Source organism: Rhipicephalus sanguineus, chromosome 2, assembly GCF_013339695.2.
Source record: "Rhipicephalus sanguineus isolate Rsan-2018 chromosome 2, BIME_Rsan_1.4, whole genome shotgun sequence".
Taxonomy (NCBI): Eukaryota; Metazoa; Arthropoda; class Arachnida; order Ixodida; family Ixodidae; genus Rhipicephalus; species Rhipicephalus sanguineus.
In genome coordinates, this window is record NC_051177.1 from 152,018,581 (window position 1) to 152,040,144 (window position 21,564).

The 21,564-nt window shown below is 44.6% G+C and overlaps 1 protein-coding gene across 1 annotated transcript in view; it reads right to left on the bottom strand.

The window, feature by feature from the left end:
• Window positions 1-18,504, bottom strand: part of LOC125757391 (MAM and LDL-receptor class A domain-containing protein 1-like) — a 52,556-nt gene extending 34,052 nt beyond the window's left edge. The window contains exons 1-8 of the mRNA XM_049412964.1: window positions 18,456-18,504; window positions 17,407-17,690; window positions 12,714-12,822; window positions 10,177-10,299; window positions 8,804-8,943; window positions 8,340-8,453; window positions 7,070-7,286; window positions 2,027-2,188 (exon numbers count right to left, since the gene is read on the bottom strand). Coding sequence (XP_049268921.1) covers window positions 2,027-2,188; window positions 7,070-7,286; window positions 8,340-8,453; window positions 8,804-8,943; window positions 10,177-10,299; window positions 12,714-12,822; window positions 17,407-17,690; window positions 18,456-18,504 — 1,198 coding nt within the window. The remainder of the gene's footprint in view (window positions 1-2,026; window positions 2,189-7,069; window positions 7,287-8,339; window positions 8,454-8,803; window positions 8,944-10,176; window positions 10,300-12,713; window positions 12,823-17,406; window positions 17,691-18,455) is intronic.
• Window positions 18,505-21,564: the final 3,060 nt, after the last annotated feature.

Below are 21,564 nucleotides of genomic sequence, written 5' to 3' on the forward strand. Positions count from 1 at the left end.
CTTGACCTTTCACTTGAAGCAAAAAAACGACAATTGAAAATAATCGTGTCAGTACTCCTTTAATCATACTTAAGATTGTCGAGCTATCTGACGAAGTGCTAAGCTGTTCGTGTATATCATTTAGAAGTCAGCGTTATTTTTGTGCTTTCTCCGTTTCTTATTGCCTTATGTGCGCCAATGAAAGAGTCAGTAGCAATGAATTCAGGAAAGGAAAGACGGTTGTATCTGCAACCCACAAATCCGAGCAGTGGCGCGTCATCGGGGTGTGTGAAAAAGTTAAGACTGAAGCGCTGCCCCTCCGTTCTTTCTAACCTCCCCGACCCCTAAGTCTTCCTCACACCCGACCACTTGCGTTGACGCTCTGGTGATGAGCGCGAACCGCCAGACTTTTACCAAATTCCAACTTAAGTTTTACCTACTTAAGTAGGTAAAAGTTGAGTTGAACGTAGATTCGGATGCATTTGAGTTCAACTTAAGCGCATAGGTTATCACCCATGAGTGCCCTTATAAGCCAAATTTCTTTTAAATCTACTTAAAACTGGGCAAAATCTACTAGATACGACGGACTATGGCGCCCCATCACTATAGCACTTGCCTTGCTCAGGAGGGCGGTGGATGGGATGTACAAATTTTCAATCAGTTTTTACGCATTTAGTCCTAAGGCGAAATGTGTAAAAACGTGCCAGATGCCAGAAATTCATCTATGTTTCTCATTTGTTATTTGTGCTGACTCTCTCATTTGTGTTCATTTTAAAATAACAAGAATAAGTGGTGAAGGTAAAACAGACCTTTGATATTATAAATGGAAGCGCTGATAAACCGTTCACAGCGTATATGGCCGCAATTTGTTACAGGACATCTGGCATCATTTTAATATAGCAATACCTTTGTAGACAGAAACGTTACATAATTTGAGAACGTAGACCGCCATTTTAGTGGTAAAAGTGGCATAATGAATGTGTATATTCAAGTAAATTCGATTTGATAGTAAATTCAAGTGCTCTTTATCTATAAGTTAGCATATATAAAGCCAACACGAAAGGGACACAGCAATATTATTACTTAGTAATGCATATGAACGACAACAGCACAGCGGCTAGTACGAATTTTTTTAAAGTTAGACCTAAATAATTTACACTATAAGCAAGTAGGCAGGCGTGGCATTTGCTTCTTGAGCGATCGTACGTGTTACATCGGGCGGATCATCCGATCAACTTTGGCGTACCCTTATGCTGCGCCATCGAGTGCAGGCAGGATTCGTTCGTACCAATAACTTCCAAGGACTAGAACCACCTCTCCGACCGCGTCGCTACTACGTCAAGTCCCCAACAATTTCAGCTGTCATGTAAGATGCACATTTTTGTTCTCGCTCCTGCTTACTTTAAGACCTTCGGGCGATTGAGAGCCAGAAAATAAATTATTAGGTAGTGTCATTCGTTCTGTTGATCGCATACACAGCCGCGAGATATGGAAGCAGGATTTATTGCCTTTAAATATTTCTGTGACTTACCGAACGATTGTTTTAGTTTATATATAAAAAAAAAACACAGGAATGCAGGCTAATTTTGAGCCGGCTTATCCCATAAACATGGTAGTAGTATTGAAAAGGAAACGGCAACAGCAAAGGAAGGTAAATTACTATGAATAAAAGAATAGGAAAACAGAAAAATAATGAGAAGCACTCTGTACATATAGTATATGTGGCGTATAAATAATTAGCAGAGTGTAAGGGCAGAGTCCGATATATACAGGGTGGTCACATAGATTACTGCGGATAATTGTCAGCATTAGGCCACTGTTGGAAGAAGATGATGTGATGCTTCATTAAAGACTCAGCATTGTTTAATTAGCAAACTTACTAATCTTGTATGCATTGAGCTAACTGGCGATGGACAATACCGAGAAAAGAAGTCGACCTTCGTGCTGTAGCATTAAATTTTGCGATGAGCAAGAAATGCGGCTTCATTTTGCGTGCGCAACTATCTTCAATTCAGCAACGCATCTCCGAGATGTAAGCATATGTTACCTGATCCGTGCCTGACGTAATCGATAGTTATCACGGTGTTGTTATCATCGGAGTCGAAGACAGGGCTCAGCAGAATCGCGGTGTTTGAAGACTTTGTCCTACCGGTGGGGTCTCTCCCCAACGTCGTAGAAGTGAAGTCCAGGTAGACGTAGTCTGCTCCCTCTGCGTAATCACAATTTGTAAAGCTTTATAAATTTGACAGCAGCGACCGAAGTGCAGATAACGAAATCTATTTTCTCGGTGGCGGACGCAGTGAAAATGCGTGCTTTCAGGCCGCCGCAAAACCACAGGTGCGGGCAAATATTTATTTATTTATTTATTTATTTATTTATTTATTTATTTATTTATTTATTTATTTATTTATTTATTTATTTGTTTGTTTATTTGTTTGTTTATTTATTTGTTTACTTATTTATTCATTTCAAATTCCTTACAGGCCCGTGGGGCGTTGTGCAAGAGGGGCTCTACAATCACATCATTCAACATGAAATTAAAAGGCGTCAAAGACCAGAAAAGACACAACTACACATCACACAGAAAATTTAAACACGTAATACATACTGCCTACATAATATATATTACATACCGAAAAAATACATGATACATATATAATGCTGATTTAATATATACAAATTTAGCCATATAATGGGCGACTTCAGTGAAAACGTGCAATTAGTTGGGGGATGGAATGTGTCACGGTTGCACAATGAAGTGACGCTGTCTGGCAGGTTATTGGATAATCTCTTCTAATCAAACTTGATATGCCATTCATCATTTGCAGGCTTTTGTCTCTTGTAAAAATACACAAGGTAATTTCTCTCCTTAATTTACATAAATTCCACTGTGATTCTCATGGTAATAAGACTAAGCACGTAACGTCAGTAAAAAGGTAATATAGCCACGATCATAGTGAAGGTCTGCAGCAGGGACTGCAGACATTGCGCAAGTTTCCAAGGAGACCGAGTGGCATTCTCTTTAAATTGTGGTCTGGCCACCTGCTCAAAAAATGGCTGAGGCTTAGCTCGGCTAGGCCCGGTTATGGAGGCGAAAGCTTGTTTACGTGGTTATGCTTGTTTATCTTTGTAGCTGAAGCAGAGTTTGCGAACCGAACGATATGTCTAGTCGAACCTTCCGTACTGCGTGCACTCACTACCGTCGTTTCGTCCTTTTCCGAAGCCGTCGCCGCAGTCGAACGCGGGGCGTCCATTGCCGCCCCTAACGCTCGTCGCTGTCGTCTTTCTGCATCCTTCTCCCGACGTTTAGTTCGCCTAAGTTCTCGTTCTACACTCGTTTCAGCCTGCCACTGCGCGCTTGCACTGATGTTTCCGCTTTAACATGTCGGCAAGCTGAACGGCATCAGTAGGATGGTCCGATGCAGCTTACCGCCGTCGACGCTGCGACCACGCAGACAACTTCGACACAGATAGACCTGCTTCCTCGCTCCAGCCTTCCATCGCATGACCATGGCGCAACGGCTGAACTGAAGCCCGCTGTCCCGGCTAAAAAGCCACCTAAATATCGCCAAAGTTAGCGGTGCAAACATGTTTCAGGTTGGCTACCTTGTGCTGCCAAGCAAGACTAGCGCCGTGATGTACCCAGAAATTCCCTAGTCAAGTTGACGAGAGGAACGAGATGCCGAGTTGAAATTTGAAGTTGGAGGCACTTGACGTAGTGTCTTTTTGTAAATATTTTGTGTGTGTCTTGCTTTGTTGTGTGGTATCAGTTGTATATTATCTTAAGGAAGCAGCCCGAAAGAGAAGGACGGAAAAGGCACCCATACAAACCACACGTACCATCCAATTAGCAGATAAGTTCACTCTTCAGGTATCAGCGGTGTTCCGATGTAAGCGCCTGGTATAATTCAGTACGCTGCAGAATGAGGGATTTCCCTCGTCAAGCTTCACCTTCACACAGTGGCGTTATGCGAAGAAAACTAAACGTCATGCTGTGAAGTTCCAGCCTTTTGTTGCCGCGAAGAGTCCTCTGCCGCAAGGGGGTTGATAAAACTTTTACGGCTTCGCAGCAACTTAGAAGGAATCAGTCGTCTCACGGGACTGTCCGAGGCGTGTCAATACTAAAGCTTACAGGCGCGTTATCCACTTGTAATAATGAATATATTGAACTATTTCGCGATCCCCTTCGAATTCGGTGTGCCCAACGGTGTGCGAAACTTCACCTGGAGAAGTGCATGGATTTTCTTGGCGTAAACAGACACTTGTCTTCGTATACCACCGAAAAGGCTATTCGCCATAGTGTTCCATGTCTCATTGATACTGTACGCATGTGTAATGAGAGCCACGCACGCATACGCGTCACCGGTTGAGGGCGGCCTCGATCTCTTATGATACGTACGGTCACTGCTGGAAAAGGCCGTTGGCTGGAACGGTCGATTGTGCTAATCATTCTCTGCGGTGACTATACATCACCCAGAAGTGTTTAGTAGGGACCATGAGCTCTACTTAGACTGATTTGACTAGGAAATAAGCAATCTGCTTTGCACCGCCGCGCCTTTTAGTACACGTATGCTCTGTTCCACGTCGGGCGTCAGAGGCCGACTTCGCCGCGACGCTCATGCACAACTTGACAAATTCGCCACTGCCTTACCGAACTTCACGTACGCCGCTCAAAAGAAAGTGGCGCCAATTTCTTACCAAAGAAAGCGGCAAATGTGCACTTTCAATACATGCGCCCATGAACTCGAGCCGTCAACATTTCCGTGGGTCTCGTACGCGCGTGGAGCCAGAGAACATCTGAGAGAGCCACGTGACTCGGCGAGGTACATCTCCTTCGGAATTTTCTAGGGACAGCACCACAAAGTGGTCAGGCAACACGGGCATGTTGTGGTGGCGTTCTAGTCGCTTCGGGCCCGTAGTGGCAGAGAGCGGCGAGCCATGCGGTCAGTAACGTGGACACGGTTGGCGAGGCAGTGGTAGCCATCCTAGGAATGGTCGGAGCAGCGGCGCCCCGGAGCGCGACTTGTCACGGGACTTCTGTTCCACGCTTCAAGGCTACGCGGAGATACACAGCGAAACTCGCTCGACTAGGCCAGTAAAGCTTTCGCTTTAAACATTTAGACAGGCGATACAAGGCTTACATTGTAAGGACTGACAATATGGATATAACTCCTGGCAATGAAGAAATAGACAAGAGTGTTCATGGGCTGACATTACTGGCAGTATTAGACTTCCTTATATTATTTTTCCAAAGCGTGAAAATATAGATTCGCAATAATAATTCAGATGAACCTCTCTTGCTGTCAGTGTTGGTCTCTTCCTTTCGTTGCCAGCGTCTTACTCACTGCATCTTTCATGCACATTCTCAAAGAAACTTCATATTCTGGGAACGCGTGCTTCTTTATTAAGGTGAAAGCCTTATTGCCTCACTAAAGACGAACACGCGCCGTCGGGTACGAGTGGTACCAAAATAATCATTACGTGACGACGTCACCAAACGACGTCACCATGACGTCACGTGACGTAACGCCACATAATGTCGTTGTAGCGCCCTCCACTGGGCGGGGAACAAAACCAGAGAGCGCGCAACCTCAAGAGAAGATAATAAAGACGGCCCTTCGCAGTGGCGCGTGAAGTCACGGCTCGTGTTCCCTGCTGGTGCCGATTCTGGTTCAGCAGTCTGCTGCCTTCGCTTCTGTGGCATAAGCCTACACCGTCATCACATGACATCGTAGCTTGGTCAAAGGAGGGCTGATCACGGAGGCAGTGCAAAACGAGGTGAGATTCCTCCGATCCCTGAGGCAGTGCGAAACCACGCTAGGAGCACAAAGCTTTTGGAGGGTGGCCGGGCAGGGTAAATATATCTAGGGAGCCTACCGGCCGTTCATGTAGACTCCCTAATACATCGACTGAGAAGAAAAAGAAGGTAGCTTTCGCCTTCGCGTCGTCTTAGGTGAATGCACAAGGGACCCTGTGATCTCTTTGACGGCACATATCAAAATAGGTTGGAAGAAAAGTGCAGCTCACTCAGACACACTCAAAAATATATTTTGCTGGGGCCTCACTCGTACTCAGGCTAACTAAAATTTTTCTCAACCGTGCTCACTCGGACTCAAGCTCACCAACATATTACTCAGCCGGACTTACTCAGACTAAGACTCACGGCTTGACCTGAGTCTGAGTGATTGAGTAAAACTTGCTGCTGGGCGAGTTGCGCTTGTCCGTGTCTTCGGCGTCGTTATCAGTAGTTTGCGCGCTTCCATTTTTTCCTTGCAAGTCTCAGTGAGCCTGGGTGTGTCGACTCATGAGTCCGTTTGTGTAAACTGAGCTTTTCGATCATGGTGTCAATGCTCTTTAAGGCCACTGGCTCTCAAAATCGGTGCTACTACGACACGCCTTTTGATATTGTACCTTCAAATGCGAGTTCTCAGCGGTTCCGTTCCAGTAAAGATATTTTTATGAAATATGAAAACTCACACGATGAAAACTCACACGAGATATTTTTATCAAGGAATTCCCGTCAAAGAGATTGCGGGGGGAGGCCATGGCATCTCTCCGTCCACCCTCCAACTCATGCCTCTGATCAGTAAGTATTGAGGTGGCGCATGAACGCTAGTGAGGTGAGATATGTGTGAATAGACTTGAGTATAAACGTAAGCCGATATAATGTTCATATTAATTCTGAATATGAGACATAGGAACATAGGTCGGCAATAGAAGATGAAGATCACTCAGACTCACTTAAGAAATATATGTTTTACACATAGGACTCACTAGGACTCAGACTCACCAATATTTCCCTCAACCGGACTCAGTCGAACTTAGACTCACTAAACTTTTCCTCAACCGGACTGACTCGGACTCAAACTCACCAAAATATTAATCACCCGAACTAGCTCAGACTAAGACTCACGGCTCGATCTGAGTCCGAGTGAGACGACACATGAGTGAGTTTGCCAACCTATGTATATCATGAACACTGCTTAATAAGCATGTATGATCACTTTTGTTGGTGCTGGTGAATATATGAATAATCTTAGAGCAGGATATTGAAAACAATCAGTTGCTTTCATCAGGATGTTGACCGTACCTGCTAACAAGGGGTCACCTAGGTATCTACCGGGCCTTTCCAGCCTACCAGGGCCGACAAGCCAGCGAAAGTCTCCTTCATAGAGGTTCACGTATCCGCAAAGGTCGTTCATGAAGTAACACTCGGCAGGGTGGGTACAGGGTTCTGGCCTCAGCACTACGTCATCGATGCTGACTGATTGCGCATTCCCTTCGGTGAATTTGGCACGAACTCCAACCTGAATTCAAAACGAGCACGAAAATAACACAATACCCAATATTCATTCACCTTTTTAAAATAACACAAAGGCTCAGCTACATAGCGGACACTATTCCCGATTAAAAGCATCTTCCAGAATATCATTATGAGGAAGTTCGGTCGATGTTTTGGCCCTACTGAAGAATTGCGTATATAACTTCAATGATTTAATATGTTTTCTTGCACTAACAGAATATTTTTCGTATTTTTTCCGTGTGTTTGTCCCATATTTCCATAAAAATCTCATCAAAACATATGCATTTATTACTGCTATGACAAGCGGAGCATTTTAATAGGAAGGTTGTGTCTCAGCGCTGCCATTTAAGCTGAGGTTCCATAAGGCGAAGAATATTACCATGTTTGAGAGCAAAGCGTAACGCAGGTTTACACAGTAGATGGAATAACCACTAATCGATGCGACTTATCTTAACCCTGCCAAAAAATGTTCAGGCAATAGGGCATACTGCATAAAAGATTGGAATACTGTTCTGTTTCAACTTAGTAAACAGTTTCATGCGATAATCAAGAGATTGCTATAGCGTATTGGTGCAGTGAAATTTTAAACCGGTTTTTTCGCAGCTTCTCAGCTTCCGCTTCCACCTTGTTTTATATAACGTCAATGATAATCTAAGGGTGAACAATCAAGTACCACGGCCAACAACAAAAGGACTGTTCACCTTGTGCAGCACGTGACAGTCTTTTTCAACAATAGGGGGTCAACGTTTCAGGGTGCAAAAAACTCTACTACATTTTTGGCATAGCGGTTGGTTAGTATATCAGACATTGCTCTTCCACCTGCTAGGGTGCCCTTGCTAGGGTACAAGGGTACACATTGCCTTCAGAGAAAAATATTAACATTCATCCAGGTTATATGGCATTTGGCTGGATAACGAAAGCCACAGCAGCCGCTGACGTGCAGTTACTCTCGCTTCTCTGAGGCAACCTTAAAAGCAAGATCCAGGATATATCTGATACACAGAAAGCACGCTCAAACAATTTTGAAGCTTTTTATGTTGGTTTAGTACGTTCTTACCTTGAATTCCTTCTCCTGAATGATTTGCACGCGGCCGAGCATCCAGTAGTTTGTGACCGGCTTGAGCGGCTTTTTCCATAGCACTTCACTCTTGCCGTTCGCCATCACTTCAACCTGTGTGTAACAGAGGACAAGCTTGTGAGTCATAGAGGTTGCCGCTATTTTCGGCGGAAAGACGGCGAATGCTGACAATGCAGGGTCCTTTCTTTCTGGGTCCACGACATGACTTACCGAAATGACCTCGTGCCATTTCAGGCTGTCCTAAACATTCAACGCGTGTCAAAACCAGATAATATACTATTTGTTTTGATAAAGAGAACAGCTGTCTTTTACTTATTGGCCCACTTTTGCCGTGTTTGGTACTCGATGTTGGTGGGAAGAGTCTCACCTCCGGTACAAAGGCACCCATGCAAAATACCAGTGCTCTTGGTGACTTTCACACAATCTAACACTGACAAGCTCACCTGAAGCTCCGCTCCCTTTGCACCAGTCTGTTGGTACCAGAATTCGAAGCATTGAGGGTTCTTCTCGCCTGGCAACTCTGGGCTCGTTACTAGGGCACCGGACGGAGACGAAGACGCTCGGGTGGCCGTAAGGACATAGGCTACGTATACAAAAGATGAGCTCAAGTTTGCTGTTATTATTTGCCAGCAACGGAAAATAATGACACCAGATTTCAGCAATATGGGAATGCGAAACCGTCAGTTAGTAGCAGCCTATGCTGCATTTTCAGCGTTTTAGCCAAGTCTTACGAGGTTGATCGACGTCTGTGTGCAAATACATTTGTGCACATATTCTGGGTTTACCAAATACGTCCTCTACACTGGCGCGTCAAAAGTAACTCAAGGTCCGACGTACCATCGGCATATACGCCAAAGAACAGACTTCTCTTTCATCGCATGGTGGACCGTGATTGGTAGACCGTCGCTTTCGTCCCTTGGTAAACCACAATTGGTTCTGCAACCGTTTTTACCAAGACAAATTTGTTCCTTGGTCGATCATTGTATTCAGGCTCTTTTTCTGGTGTCCTTACTCTCCGCGGTCTACCCACGGCAGTCTTAGAATAAACTGAATTAGCTGCCAGATGTGTCTCCCTCTTATACGCAGGGAGAAGGAAGGGCCATTTGACGTCATTCTAAGCCCTCGTGTGAAATGCAAAACAGCTGCAACCTAATGCTTACCGGGAATGCATGGGAAGATGTTCCCACTTTTCACAGGCGCCTTATCATCCAGCATGCGGTTTTGACGCGTGTTTTGTGGTTTTCTTTATTGAAACGAATGCTGAGCTCTATTCTGTATACCTGGTTGCAAAGAAATGCATGCCGTTTGTCTGCAACTGTTAAAGAGCCCCTAAACCAGCCACAGGTCAAAATTTAGTGGTGGCGTTGCAGTTGTGCACGAGTCTACAGCGAACGCGTTCGTCGGCTCGTCTGTCCACCTTTCCGAATGGCCTTCCTCTGCGTCCGAGGCAAAAACGCGACGAAAGCCCGCATCTGCTAGCCGAGGAGCACGCGAGCGCGAGCATCTGTTGGTGGTTTAGGGGCCTGGCGTTCTTTTTTTTTTAGCCTGTGGAGACGGAACAGTTGCTTGGTTGAGGTATACAGCATCGATGTGAAACTTATTGGTGATTGCGACATCTCAATTATGCCCATTTTCTTTTTTTCTTTGTTACTTGGACCTGGCGCTTTTAGTGGAGGTCCGCAAAAACCTAAAGCGCGTACGTCAATCGTGTATTGCAGCTAAGCTGTGGTTATCGCAAATTTACACTTTACGGAAATAAGCACTGCACTTTTAACGAAGGAAGACATAAAAAATTGTGGGCATGATCCCCACGAACCCGAATTATCTGGTCCTGATTGGGAGCCTCTCACAGGATCCGTGAACGCCATAGCCTTGATTTGCCGTCTCCATCCGTCAGTTGATTTCCAATCGCAATCGTCAAACTCAAAATCACAGTAACCTGAAAAAACACGGTCGTTAATTTATGAAAGAAAACATTCAATGCAATATTTTAGCTACATATTCCTAAAACAAGCGGAACAACTAAAACGTCGTCGCTGATAACGCTCGTAAGTGCACTCACCCGTCTTTTCCACATAGTGGAAAAGCGAGACAAAAGTGAGGCTAAAGATATGAATGATTTTTCTCCTTCTTGTATACTAAACTTTCGTAATACCAACAGCTTCACTCTTGCCAGTAGAACACACTGGACAAGCGAGAAAACGCGCAACCAAACAGTATAGGTGGTGACACTGCTTTTAGGTGCACGCATTAACTCGTGACATAACACATTTTGAAGGTGTCTGCTAGGGTCTATGTAATTCTTTAGCGAACGATGATTTCTTTTCTGTTCTAAGGGTGTCCGAGACTTAATAACGTAGTGTACGTTTCAGGAAATTTTACTGAGCCAATGTGGCCAAAAATACGAGAAAATGATGTCGAATTCCTGACGTCACGCTGACATTCAGGTGACGTCATGATTGCTAAGTTTGGCTATTCATCGTTATAGCACCAATATTGTCTTTACTTGATGTCGTGCCTGTGAATTCGTTGTACATCACTGCCCTAGTAGCACCAAATGTTGCTTCCACATTGCGAAAGTTGATTCAAAGTCGTGCTACTAGGGTCATTTGTTCAATTACTGCGAATAAGAAGCGCCATGTTTGCGGCGCAGAGCCATTCATTTAGAGCGAATGCGCGAAGCAGATAAATTCTCTACACTGATTTTCAGTCATTCAATGAGAATGCCTTGTTTTCAGGCAGTGAATGTGAATTTTGTGTCTTGATTCAGGCGCAGGTAATTTTTGTTTTACGAGCCTCAGTATATCTGCATCCCTTCAGAGCAATCTGTGGTGCTTCAGTGACACACTATCGGTCCTCGACTAACACTGCGATACATCTATGAACGTGCGGCTTTCATGTTTGCGTTACTGCAGCCGTGATGATGCACCAAACAACTAACATAAGTGCTCCTAGTTTGAGAACTTCTACGTTTAGTGGGCTTCCAGCATCAAATCACATACTATAGGCATGCACAAAATATCATCTATAAGCTTGTTTTTCGTTGTTTACTAAATTAAATCGCTGAAAAGGTAAATCAAACTTAGTTTATGTATCACCATATTCTCTACTTGAGAGACAAGTTTTCTTTCGTACCTGCCTTATACTTCCTAAGAAAGAAGAACCTTCTTTTTATTAGATCATGCAACATACTGAAAACTTATCAGACAAAATTACCCAATTCTCATCCATAGAAAATATTCCTCAAACAGACGCACATCACTAAAATAAAAGAATAAAATACATAATAATAATTTTGAAATAACGCTAATCAGGCTTCAGATATTTCCTTTACGGGGTCCATTGGGATGCCAAATTTGTAGCTGCTGATAATTCAATACCTGTGTACTTAGATCAAGTTTTAAAGAGGGCTCCACTTTTGACATGTACACAATCAAGCTCGAGATAAAAATGCACTGCCGCACCATTCAGTTCTTTTTGTAGGGACATGCAACACACAAACATTTTAGCTTCATTGATAGACTGCCGTTGAACAATACCAACAGTGCCACCCTGGCCGCGGGAAGAGGCTTGGTAAGCCAGAAAAGGCACATATAAGAAGTACGAATGGTTACGTCTCCTATAGCACAATATCATTTTAGATTTACTCATATTGGATATACCGGTACAAATGGAGGAAAGCGAGTTGCAAAGGAGACCGATTACGTCAAGTATGGGAACCTTGGGGAACCCAAGCCAGCAGACATGCGAAAGGAAACGTTGAATTTTGTCACGCCCCAATTACATGTTCACGCTAATCTTTACAGCGCAAATTTGAAAACAGAAAATTAACCATTTGGCTTGATATTATTTTTTCGTGTATTTTCATATTATCGCGAAATTAGCACAAATAAAATATGAAGAGCGCGAGTTCGAATTCAAAACTGTTGAGCTTTGTCTATGTGGTCTCTTTAACACCTGTTATTTTGTGGATCGAAACACAAAAGCGACTGGACCAGAGATGTGCTTCATGACAAAATTCTCGAAACATTGTATGGAAAGAGGCGTCATCCTGTGAACACGCTTTCAGTTGGTATTTGCCTGCTCGCCAGCTAGAATTTGCGACTTGCCATTATATGCTGTACGCAAGTTTATTCATTATGCGCTTTCATTTTTTAAGCATATAATGTTCGCCTGCTCATGTAATCCAGCTCGGACAGTGGCATTCTTATATATGACGCAGGCTATTTCCAGAGATTCCGTTAATTAGTATGTTTCTAATGCACAGTAATCAGAATCTTTATCTGCGTGATGGTGTGTTACAATATTGTATGCTCTAAAAACGCCATCCTTGGACGGTTATAATATGCTTACCTTCACCGTCCGTCACCACATCGCATGCACCAGGCACAGCCTCTACTGGTCCTAACGCAACCACAGAGTCGTTTGTAGCTCTTGGTAGCAAAGTGACGTCAAATGCCAACTGCGTCAAAGAAGCAGATTGGCGAAACTTCGGGATTCACCTCATCGCAAGCAGCGAGAAGTTGCTTCACTTGCGTTTTTAAAAATGCCTCAGCTCCGACGCGGTGTGGGCGCACGGGCGAACCACGGCCCCTATACCTTCAGTGTAGTATGACCAGAATACAGCTTAGCGCTATACTAACGAAAGGCGTACATTCAGCAACATGCATGCAGGTCATATAGAGAAGCAATAATGACATGCTGTATTCCCAGATTTTGCACCAGGTGAGCTTCTACTTATATGCGGTCATGAGGAGCATTAACAGCTCGCCCAAGAAATATGTTTTAGCAACAACTTGTAGGTTTGGGCGAGTCGGTTCATGATGCGAAAACTAGAAGCAGCACGAAAAAAACGACGACAAGAATAGGAACACACACAACAGGACTAGCGCTGATCGCTTATCAGCGCTAGTTCTGTTGTGTGTGTTCCTATTCTTGTCGTCGTTTTTTTCACGCTGCTTCTAGTTTTCCCAAGAAATACTTCGCTGCTTCAGCACGGTCCGCTCACCTTGGCCCATCCGCAGCTAAAATTTATTATGCTAATTTGCAGACGATAAAGTGTAATGACGCACTTCACATTATTCAAATAACGTTACGTTTTTTTAAATGCGAAGCATTTCTTAGCGAACTTCTGCGACTTTGAGCGTATCTATCTATCTATCTATCTATCTATCTATCTATCTATCTATCTATCTATCTATCTATCTATCTATCTATCTATCTATCTATCTATCTATCTATCTATCTATCTATCTATCTATCTATCTATCTATCTATCTATCTATCTATCTATCTATCTATCTATCTATCTATCTATCTATCTAGCCGCCTACGACTTTGTGCTCTCCTGGTCGCTTGGTTAATCGAATGTGCACCAAAATTGGTATGGAGTAACATGACTGTATGACGAACATAAATGACAAGTCATAACATGAAAATCATGACACGCATGTCATGTACAGCATGATTTACATGCTACGCTCATGGGGCGCTGGTGGCCGTTTCGTTAGCTTTTTTTACTTGCATTTTTGGGCTGCTGCCTACACGAACTAGAAATATATGAAAGTCAACTCCACTCGTACGTACCGCAGCCTTTACGTAACAAGTTTGGCAAGAAATTAGATATTGATGTCGAGGTAAGTTAGACTACCAAGGCCGCAGTTTCAACCAATCGTGAACATATTCGAGCGCTTCACGCCAATATAGTAACCGAAGCAGTGCTCCTTAAAATGTCCACAGTGTCATGTTTCCGATCAGATGGCCCCATTTGTCGAAGCTCGCATTTCTCAACTAGCAATCACAATTTGCCATATAATCAGATCTTCATGACAAAAGTAAAGCCGCCAGGTAGATTATGAGGTAACGTATCGCTCTGGTAAGCTCGAGGGCGCGCATCCGACGACAGGCCGCGGCGGCCGCATTACGATGGGGCAAAATAAGTGAACTCCCGTGTGCTTAGACCTAGGTGCGCGTTAAAGAACCCCGGGTGGCAAGAATTATTCCGGGGTCCCCCACTACGGCAGGACTCAAAATCGCGTGATGGCGCTGCCACGCAATATCACTGATTATGCTGCAGAAATAAATGAGCGCCAGCAAGGTCCCGGTTACAAGCAATTGTCTAATGTAAGCGTCGTTATCAGGAGCCTCGCAACTATGACTTTCAGATTTTTTTTCTGATACCGCGAGCGTCACTCTATGGCAACGAAACAACCATTGGGACAGGACAAATAGAACTGACGAGATCATAAATACCAGCCTATAAACGTTTTTCACTAATAAACTGGTATTTAGATGTGGCCGATTCAACAATGTTGATTCTAAGGTAATGCACGAAGTTTTATATATTAATTTACTGCGGTAGAAATGGAGTTCAGAGCCCTCCTGATTAGCTCTCGGTTGATGGAGAACACAGGATGCGCAGATACTTGTGCCCAGGACTGGGCAGAGATACCCAGAAAAGTATTCCGGAATACAGATATCGAAATACATGAACTGGAAGCCCAAAATACAAATACTGAGATACATTTGCCTTTAACGTAAAGGGATATTTCGAAGATACTTTTGCAATAAGGCGAAAAAAGTATTCCCGAATACAGTTACAGCGATAAACATACTGGAATACTTTTTTTATTATAAAGATGCTCATAGTTAGCAAAGACATTTATGAGTGCAGCATAATGTTGTAATTAAAGTTGCAGCGCATTGAAATTTCAGTCCATTTATTTATTTATTTATTACCGTACCCTCAGCGCCATTAAGACATTGCATGGGGGGTACAAAGTACATAATTAGTAATAATGACATAACTACAAGTATCAATTGCAATAAAAATACACTACTTCACAGTAACAGTAACAAGCATTGGACAGCGAAATCGACATACTTGGTAACGACAAAATGAGCTAATGAACACCAGTGAATTGAGGAAAAGCATACATTTATCATGAACATAAGATCAGCTTTGCTGAGAAGGTTGCTGTGTAGGCTTCTCAAATAGGCCGTCTTTTAGACAGCGTCGGTTGAGCCTCAGCACAAGACTCGCAAAAAAAATTCTCTCTACCGCTGAAGGCGTGCACAAACTCGTGTTACATTAAATAAATACCGCCTTCGTAGCCGGATTGCCCTGTTGCGTGGTGATATCTCATCTCGGGGCATCAGGTACCGAAACACTTCCGCCCTCACCTGGTTTGCTATGACCATTCAGAAGCCGAAAGAGGTCCCCGCCTTCGGAATCCTCAGCTTTCTGACCCGGTCGGCGCCGGGTCAGACGGCTGAGGATTCCGCTGCCCATATAGGCCGGCCGTAATTACCTACGCGAAATGGAGCCCAATATGTCAAAACTGCACAATTCAAACATTGGCTTCCTAAAGTCCCGTTCTTTGTGGGTGAGAGGGTTTAAGCCCTCCCAAGTTGCTCCTGCTGTCTTTCTAAATAGACGTGGAAACAGGCACAGCTGCTGAGAGCGCCCCATCAGAAACTACAGCAAGCACTCGTCGCCTGGGACGAAAGGGTCACTCTTCAATAAAGCTGTCACCACCGCCGACGCTACCAGCACCCATTTCAGCAAGCCGCAACAGGCGAAGTCGGCTCCGGCGGTGGGGGAGCCTGGCACCACAAAAGACCCTTTCACGCTTGTAATCAATTAGGAACGCACCCTGACACGTTGGAGGGATGGCTGAAAGCGCGACAAACATAGCAATCTTCGAATCACTTCCGCCGCTACTACGGGAACTGCTTTTGGAAGTGCCGGCGCATTGAGAATTGAACGCACGCGAAGCATTGAAAAGCCTCTGTTCCACGGCCGTTTCCGTGCGGGGGTCGCGAAGTAATGGGTTGCCACCCGAAAAAAATTAGGTCGGCTGCACTGGCCTTGAGAGACAGCGACTTTCGTCCCCAGAAGCCGAAGATACTGCCTCCGCGATTCTGCCATCTTCTGCGTCGCGCGCTTTACCATGGCTTTACCACATGGGCATTCTGTGGTTAAGGGGAAACCATCGCCGCCCTATCTGTCGGCGACCGGCGGCACGCCTTTGTTTGTCTTGGCACACAAAAAAAACGTCATTTCCCCTTTGGAAACACGCCTGAACTCATTTCCGACAAAACAAAATGCAACGAGATACCCGTGTCCTGCATAGTATCGCGATACAAACGATACATCGTAAAAGTATTTCACTGCTGAGATACAAATACATTTTTCAAATGTATCTCGATACAGAAATACAGATACAGAAAAGTTTATCTGAAATATTATCGCCATACTGCCCAGCCCTGCTTGTGCCTAAGAGAACGTTATCTGGTTTTAATAGCTTCCCCACCTAAGCTGTGCTTCGTCTTGATAATGTACCCTATCATGTGACCTGCAATACTGTGCGCTCCAGAGTACCCGCCTAGTCGGTGTACTTCTTGTGGTTATAGTTCACTATAGCTGTGGTGCTTGACAGCAGATCCGAAGGTAGCGAGAATGAATCCTGGTTGCGGTATAGCCAGATTTCGATGGAGCAAATCCTAGGTGCTCGTGAGCATGGATTTATGTACGTGTATGTTAATAAACCCCAGCTGGTCAACATTTCCGGAGCCCTCCACTACCGCGTCTCTCATTATCATGTCGTGGTTATTTTTTGAGACGTAAAACGTCAACAATTATTACTACTGTATTTTCGGTTCGCCTTGCTATGATGGCTGTCGCACCCAACGCAGATCAGGTGACCTCCTTCACACAGTGCACATGACATGCGGGCACTGAGGTCTACGTCCTAACTCTGGCAATAACTGTGGCTTGGCTTAGCTTCCGCCATGAGCTGTGGACGCATTCCCGTGCCCTGGCATCGAACTCTTGATAAGTATGGAATCTGAGAGAATGCTTTTCCACTGAGTTATTTAGGCAGGCATAGGCAAATTCAGGTAATAATTTAAATAAGTTTGTCTCATATCACTGATCTCGCGTGAAAAGCGTCTTTGTCAGCAGAAACAAAAGCCATGTTTACTGCTAATAAGCAGGAAAGCTGTAAAAATGGCATGAATAACACGTCGAGGACGTATAGAGTACCTGATTGTGGGAGCCATTCATGTTAATCGTACGCTGCACCTTGTACCAAATGTCAGCGGTGGTGCGGCCATACTGGTAGAAGAGAGGTGAACGCTGCCAGTTGAGGCCCGCTGAGGCAACTGTTTTGCGAGCACTCAGCCCCAGGATTAAACCTCGGCCACCGAACATGTGGTACCATGTGGTAAGGCAAATCAGTTGCGGCTGACGACCCATTATTGTCGACGAGAGTCGTAGCAAACCGACGTTGTTTACCAGTGAAGCTCTTGTCACATGTATCATGCCGCCTGAAACAAAACAAAAACAGAACCCATGCCAGTGAGCAAAACGACATGCGAATGTTTCCACGCTCCCTGAGAATCTCCTACGTTAAATGCACAAGCTAGCGTTAATAATGCCGACGCCCAACTTTGCTTCGAGGAAGGTTTTCCTAGGTATTTGCCCTGTTTATTAACATTTGATACAGGCAAACTTCCCTCAATTTTCAGCGCTGCTATGGAATACAAACTCATGTGCTTGAGCTAGAACGTGGAGGCGATAAAACGTGCCGTTTAAAAGCAAACGAATTTGAGTTCCAGCTTTCCACTTTAAAACTCTGAATTATTCGAGAGATGTGTATAGCAGGTAAATTGCATTTTGTTATACGAAAGTACAGAGATTGCCGGAAGAGTTCTTGTGGTAAAATTATTATTCATCCGTGTCAGAAAAACCGGTTCAGAAAATAAAGAAACAGCATGGCAAGCTGGCTCTTTCCATTATCTGTATGGGTCCATGACTCCGTTTAATAATGTCACTTTGTATCATTCATAATTACACCTCACAGCTTATTACAGGCTGTGACGTAGGTTGCATGGCTGACTTTCTTTAGGAAACAGAGGTACCAGTCAGGCCCGTAGCCAGGAACATTTTTCGGGGAGGGGCCGGGGAGTGGGGCATTTGCTGAAGGTTTTGACTTCTTGAGAAAAACACCTGTTTTCATAATTTATTATAGATAAAGCACCAGCCTCCATAAGACTTTCGGGGGGAGGGGGGGGTGGAAGGGCCCCACTCGCCCAGGCTACAGGCCTGGTGCCAGCGGTTCCAAGCTGCGGTGATGTTCATGTATAGACGCTAGATGATAAACAGAGGAGTAGACGACTGTTTTATTTAAGTTAAAATGGTTGTCGATGTCACCAACTAATTCATAACAGTTATCTACATATGGGTAGAAATATTAGTACTAATTTAACGGTAAGTTATTAAATTATTGTACCTATTCTTTCTTTTTGTTGTTGTTGCTGCTGCTATGTTTGCAGTTATAGGACCGTCTTGAGAGCACAAGCAAACGAGCCAGTGCTCTCGTCTATCTCATTCCGTCTTTCCAGCGTTCATTCCAAATATGCCGCTTGGCTATATTTTGAATATGAAGGACACTGAAAAACTGCCGCTTGCTTTTTCACTAGCTACAGTTTTCTGGGAACCTGATCAGCATTTAGTGCATATAAGCGGTGAATTTTTTCTGGTTTTATTTGCAGTTTTACGGCGGATCTGTCAGAACCACTCTACGGTTGTCATCTCTCTACGTTCGCCTAGCGGGTATGTGCCACAGAAATTGGACAAGCCCCACTACCCACCACCGGCCAACGAAAGATGAAGAAGATGTCTAGCCAAGCGCAAGCTCCACGTCCTACAGTATGCACGAAATGCTGGCGTTATGGACGTGGTGCTAATCGTTTCCTCGAATCCATCATCAACCAATACAGGAGGTCCAAATTAAAAATCCACCGGAGATTAAAAACCTGAATGGCCCGATGCAGGTTACCAATGTTTTGAATGTTGGGAGCCGCACGATGGTGCAGTCGGTGTGCTACGCTTGTGTGAGTACCGATAATCGAAGGGCTTTACTTGACCAATCATTACGAAGATTACACTTTCTAGGCAAATGGTAATGTACGCAAGAATATGACTGCCGAGTTGGCTAGGCTGAAAGGACACACCCTTGACACGATTACCAGTAGATTTCACGAGGCGTTTGGGAAGGTGGCAGAAGATGAATTTATAATCACCGTTCTAAATGTGGGATCGCTTGGCAAGCACTCTGCAGACTTGGAACACGATGACCTCATACAAAGGTCAGACTTACTGTGTACAACCGGGACATGGCGTGGTTTGGTACTCCTTTGCTGGGCTTCGCCCAGCTTCACTGGTCTTTGGTGTTTGCGATAGCAGAGCCACGCAATTCTTTCTGTGTGCAGTGCACTAGCAGTCTCCGCGCGAACATTTTTGAAGCAGAAGGTGCAATAGGATTCTGGGCGAATGTAACAATGGTCGCTAGCATTTCCGGGCTGCTCCGTCCATTACAGTAAATGAAGGTGAAAGTAGACTAGTTTCTGAACAGCGAAATCTCTGTACCCCTAGTTTCGTTCGGTCCCTTTTCCGGCCCGAGGTCTGATCTAGGAGGTGGCCCAAACCTCCATGTTCTTGATGGGACTCCGCTTATGGTCCAGTGACAGAGCTGTTTGTTCAGGAAGCTGCAGGTAAGGAGTTCAGCTGCGTGAAAAACAAAACGGCAATGTTGAACCTAGTCAGCGTAACCAACGTTTCTATACCTACAATGACAATACTGCACTAATTCGAAGGTTGTGAGTTCGGATTACACCGACGAAAAGAGTGATTTTTCGTCCACTTTAATTTCTTTCACTTTAAGTGAGAATCATTACAATACAGTTGAGAAATCACGTATATTGTCCTCTATGGTTCCTATGGCTCAGTCGTCTGTCGGTATCATTAGTTTTGTATAATTGAGCTACAATCTGCGCAATATACCTCCGGCACACCATGACGCCTGAGAAGCCATGACCATGACCTTGAGCTGATCAGCTTTGGTACCTTAACGGCAATTTATAGCGCTGCTAAGCTTCAGAACGCGGCACTTAGTCCAGAGCGCGAAAGGCGATGGCGGCGAAATGCGAAAACAACGTTACGTATACTTAGGTTTCAGTGCACGTTGATGATGGTAGGTTTTAGTGGCGCAAGGGCAACTCAGGCCAAAGAGCGCCAAACACAGGCTTACGGTCGACTCAAGTAAAAAGCGTGGTACTCAAAGTGACAAATAAAATAAAAGTGTGGTGTAGAGGGCCTAAAATAATTAAAGGAAAGGATTGTGTGCGATGAGTTTAAAAGCGGGCACAAGCTATGGGCTTTACGATGCCACGCCGCCTCGGCAGCAGTCCTTGTCAAGACAAGGAGTGCGTGCTGCATGACGTCTGAACTAGAAATCTCAGTGATTCCCTCAAGATTGAGAGAAGGCTGAGATTAGTGAGAGTATGAAACGGAACGTAAGAAGCCTACGCTAGCTAAGAAGTTTAAAACACTTTTTCGGGGGAACATGGGCTCGTCACCAAGAAAAATGGATGGGTGTGACGGTATGTGGGATTTGTACAGTTCTGGGAAGTGACGTCTCCTTTCTGGTTCCAGCCACCGACACATGATTAAAACATGAACAACGGACAGCGGATCACCACATTTTGCACAGTTCGGTGCTGGAGTTTCAGTGCACTTTAAAGAAATCCAAGTAGTCGAAATTAATCTCAGGCCATCACTACAGCGTGCGTCGTAATCGTGACGTGCTTTTAACAGCGGATCTATTTAGGCCGAGCGTCAGTCCGTAATCAATGAGCAAAAGCTATAATCATCATGAACCAGCATGCGCTCCCTTCGTCCCCTTCTTCATCTACTGCTTCGCTCACAGAACACGGGCGCCAAATTGTCCGGCGCCCGATTCTGATAGCTCTGGTGGGTGAGAGAGCGAGTACAGAGAGAGACAAAGAAAGAGACAAAGAGAGAGCGAGAGAGAAAGAACGAGGAAGAGAGAAATTCTCGACGAAAAAAATTACTTTCGAGGCGGGATTTGAACCCGCGTACCCACGATCCGAACGCGAGCATCGTAAACACTCGGCTATCCAGGCACGCTAGCAGAGAACAGCACAGCATAGCATACCATAACATAGCCTTGTGTAGTATAGTATAGCAAGGGGGGGAAGGAGAAAGGGAAAGGAGGGTGCGGCGGAGGGAAAGAAGGAGGACAGATAGTAAGGAATACCAGGGAAAGAAATATACAATTAGAGAGAAAGAAAAAGAAACAGACCGAAATAGAAATAAACAGAGATAATCAAGGAAAGA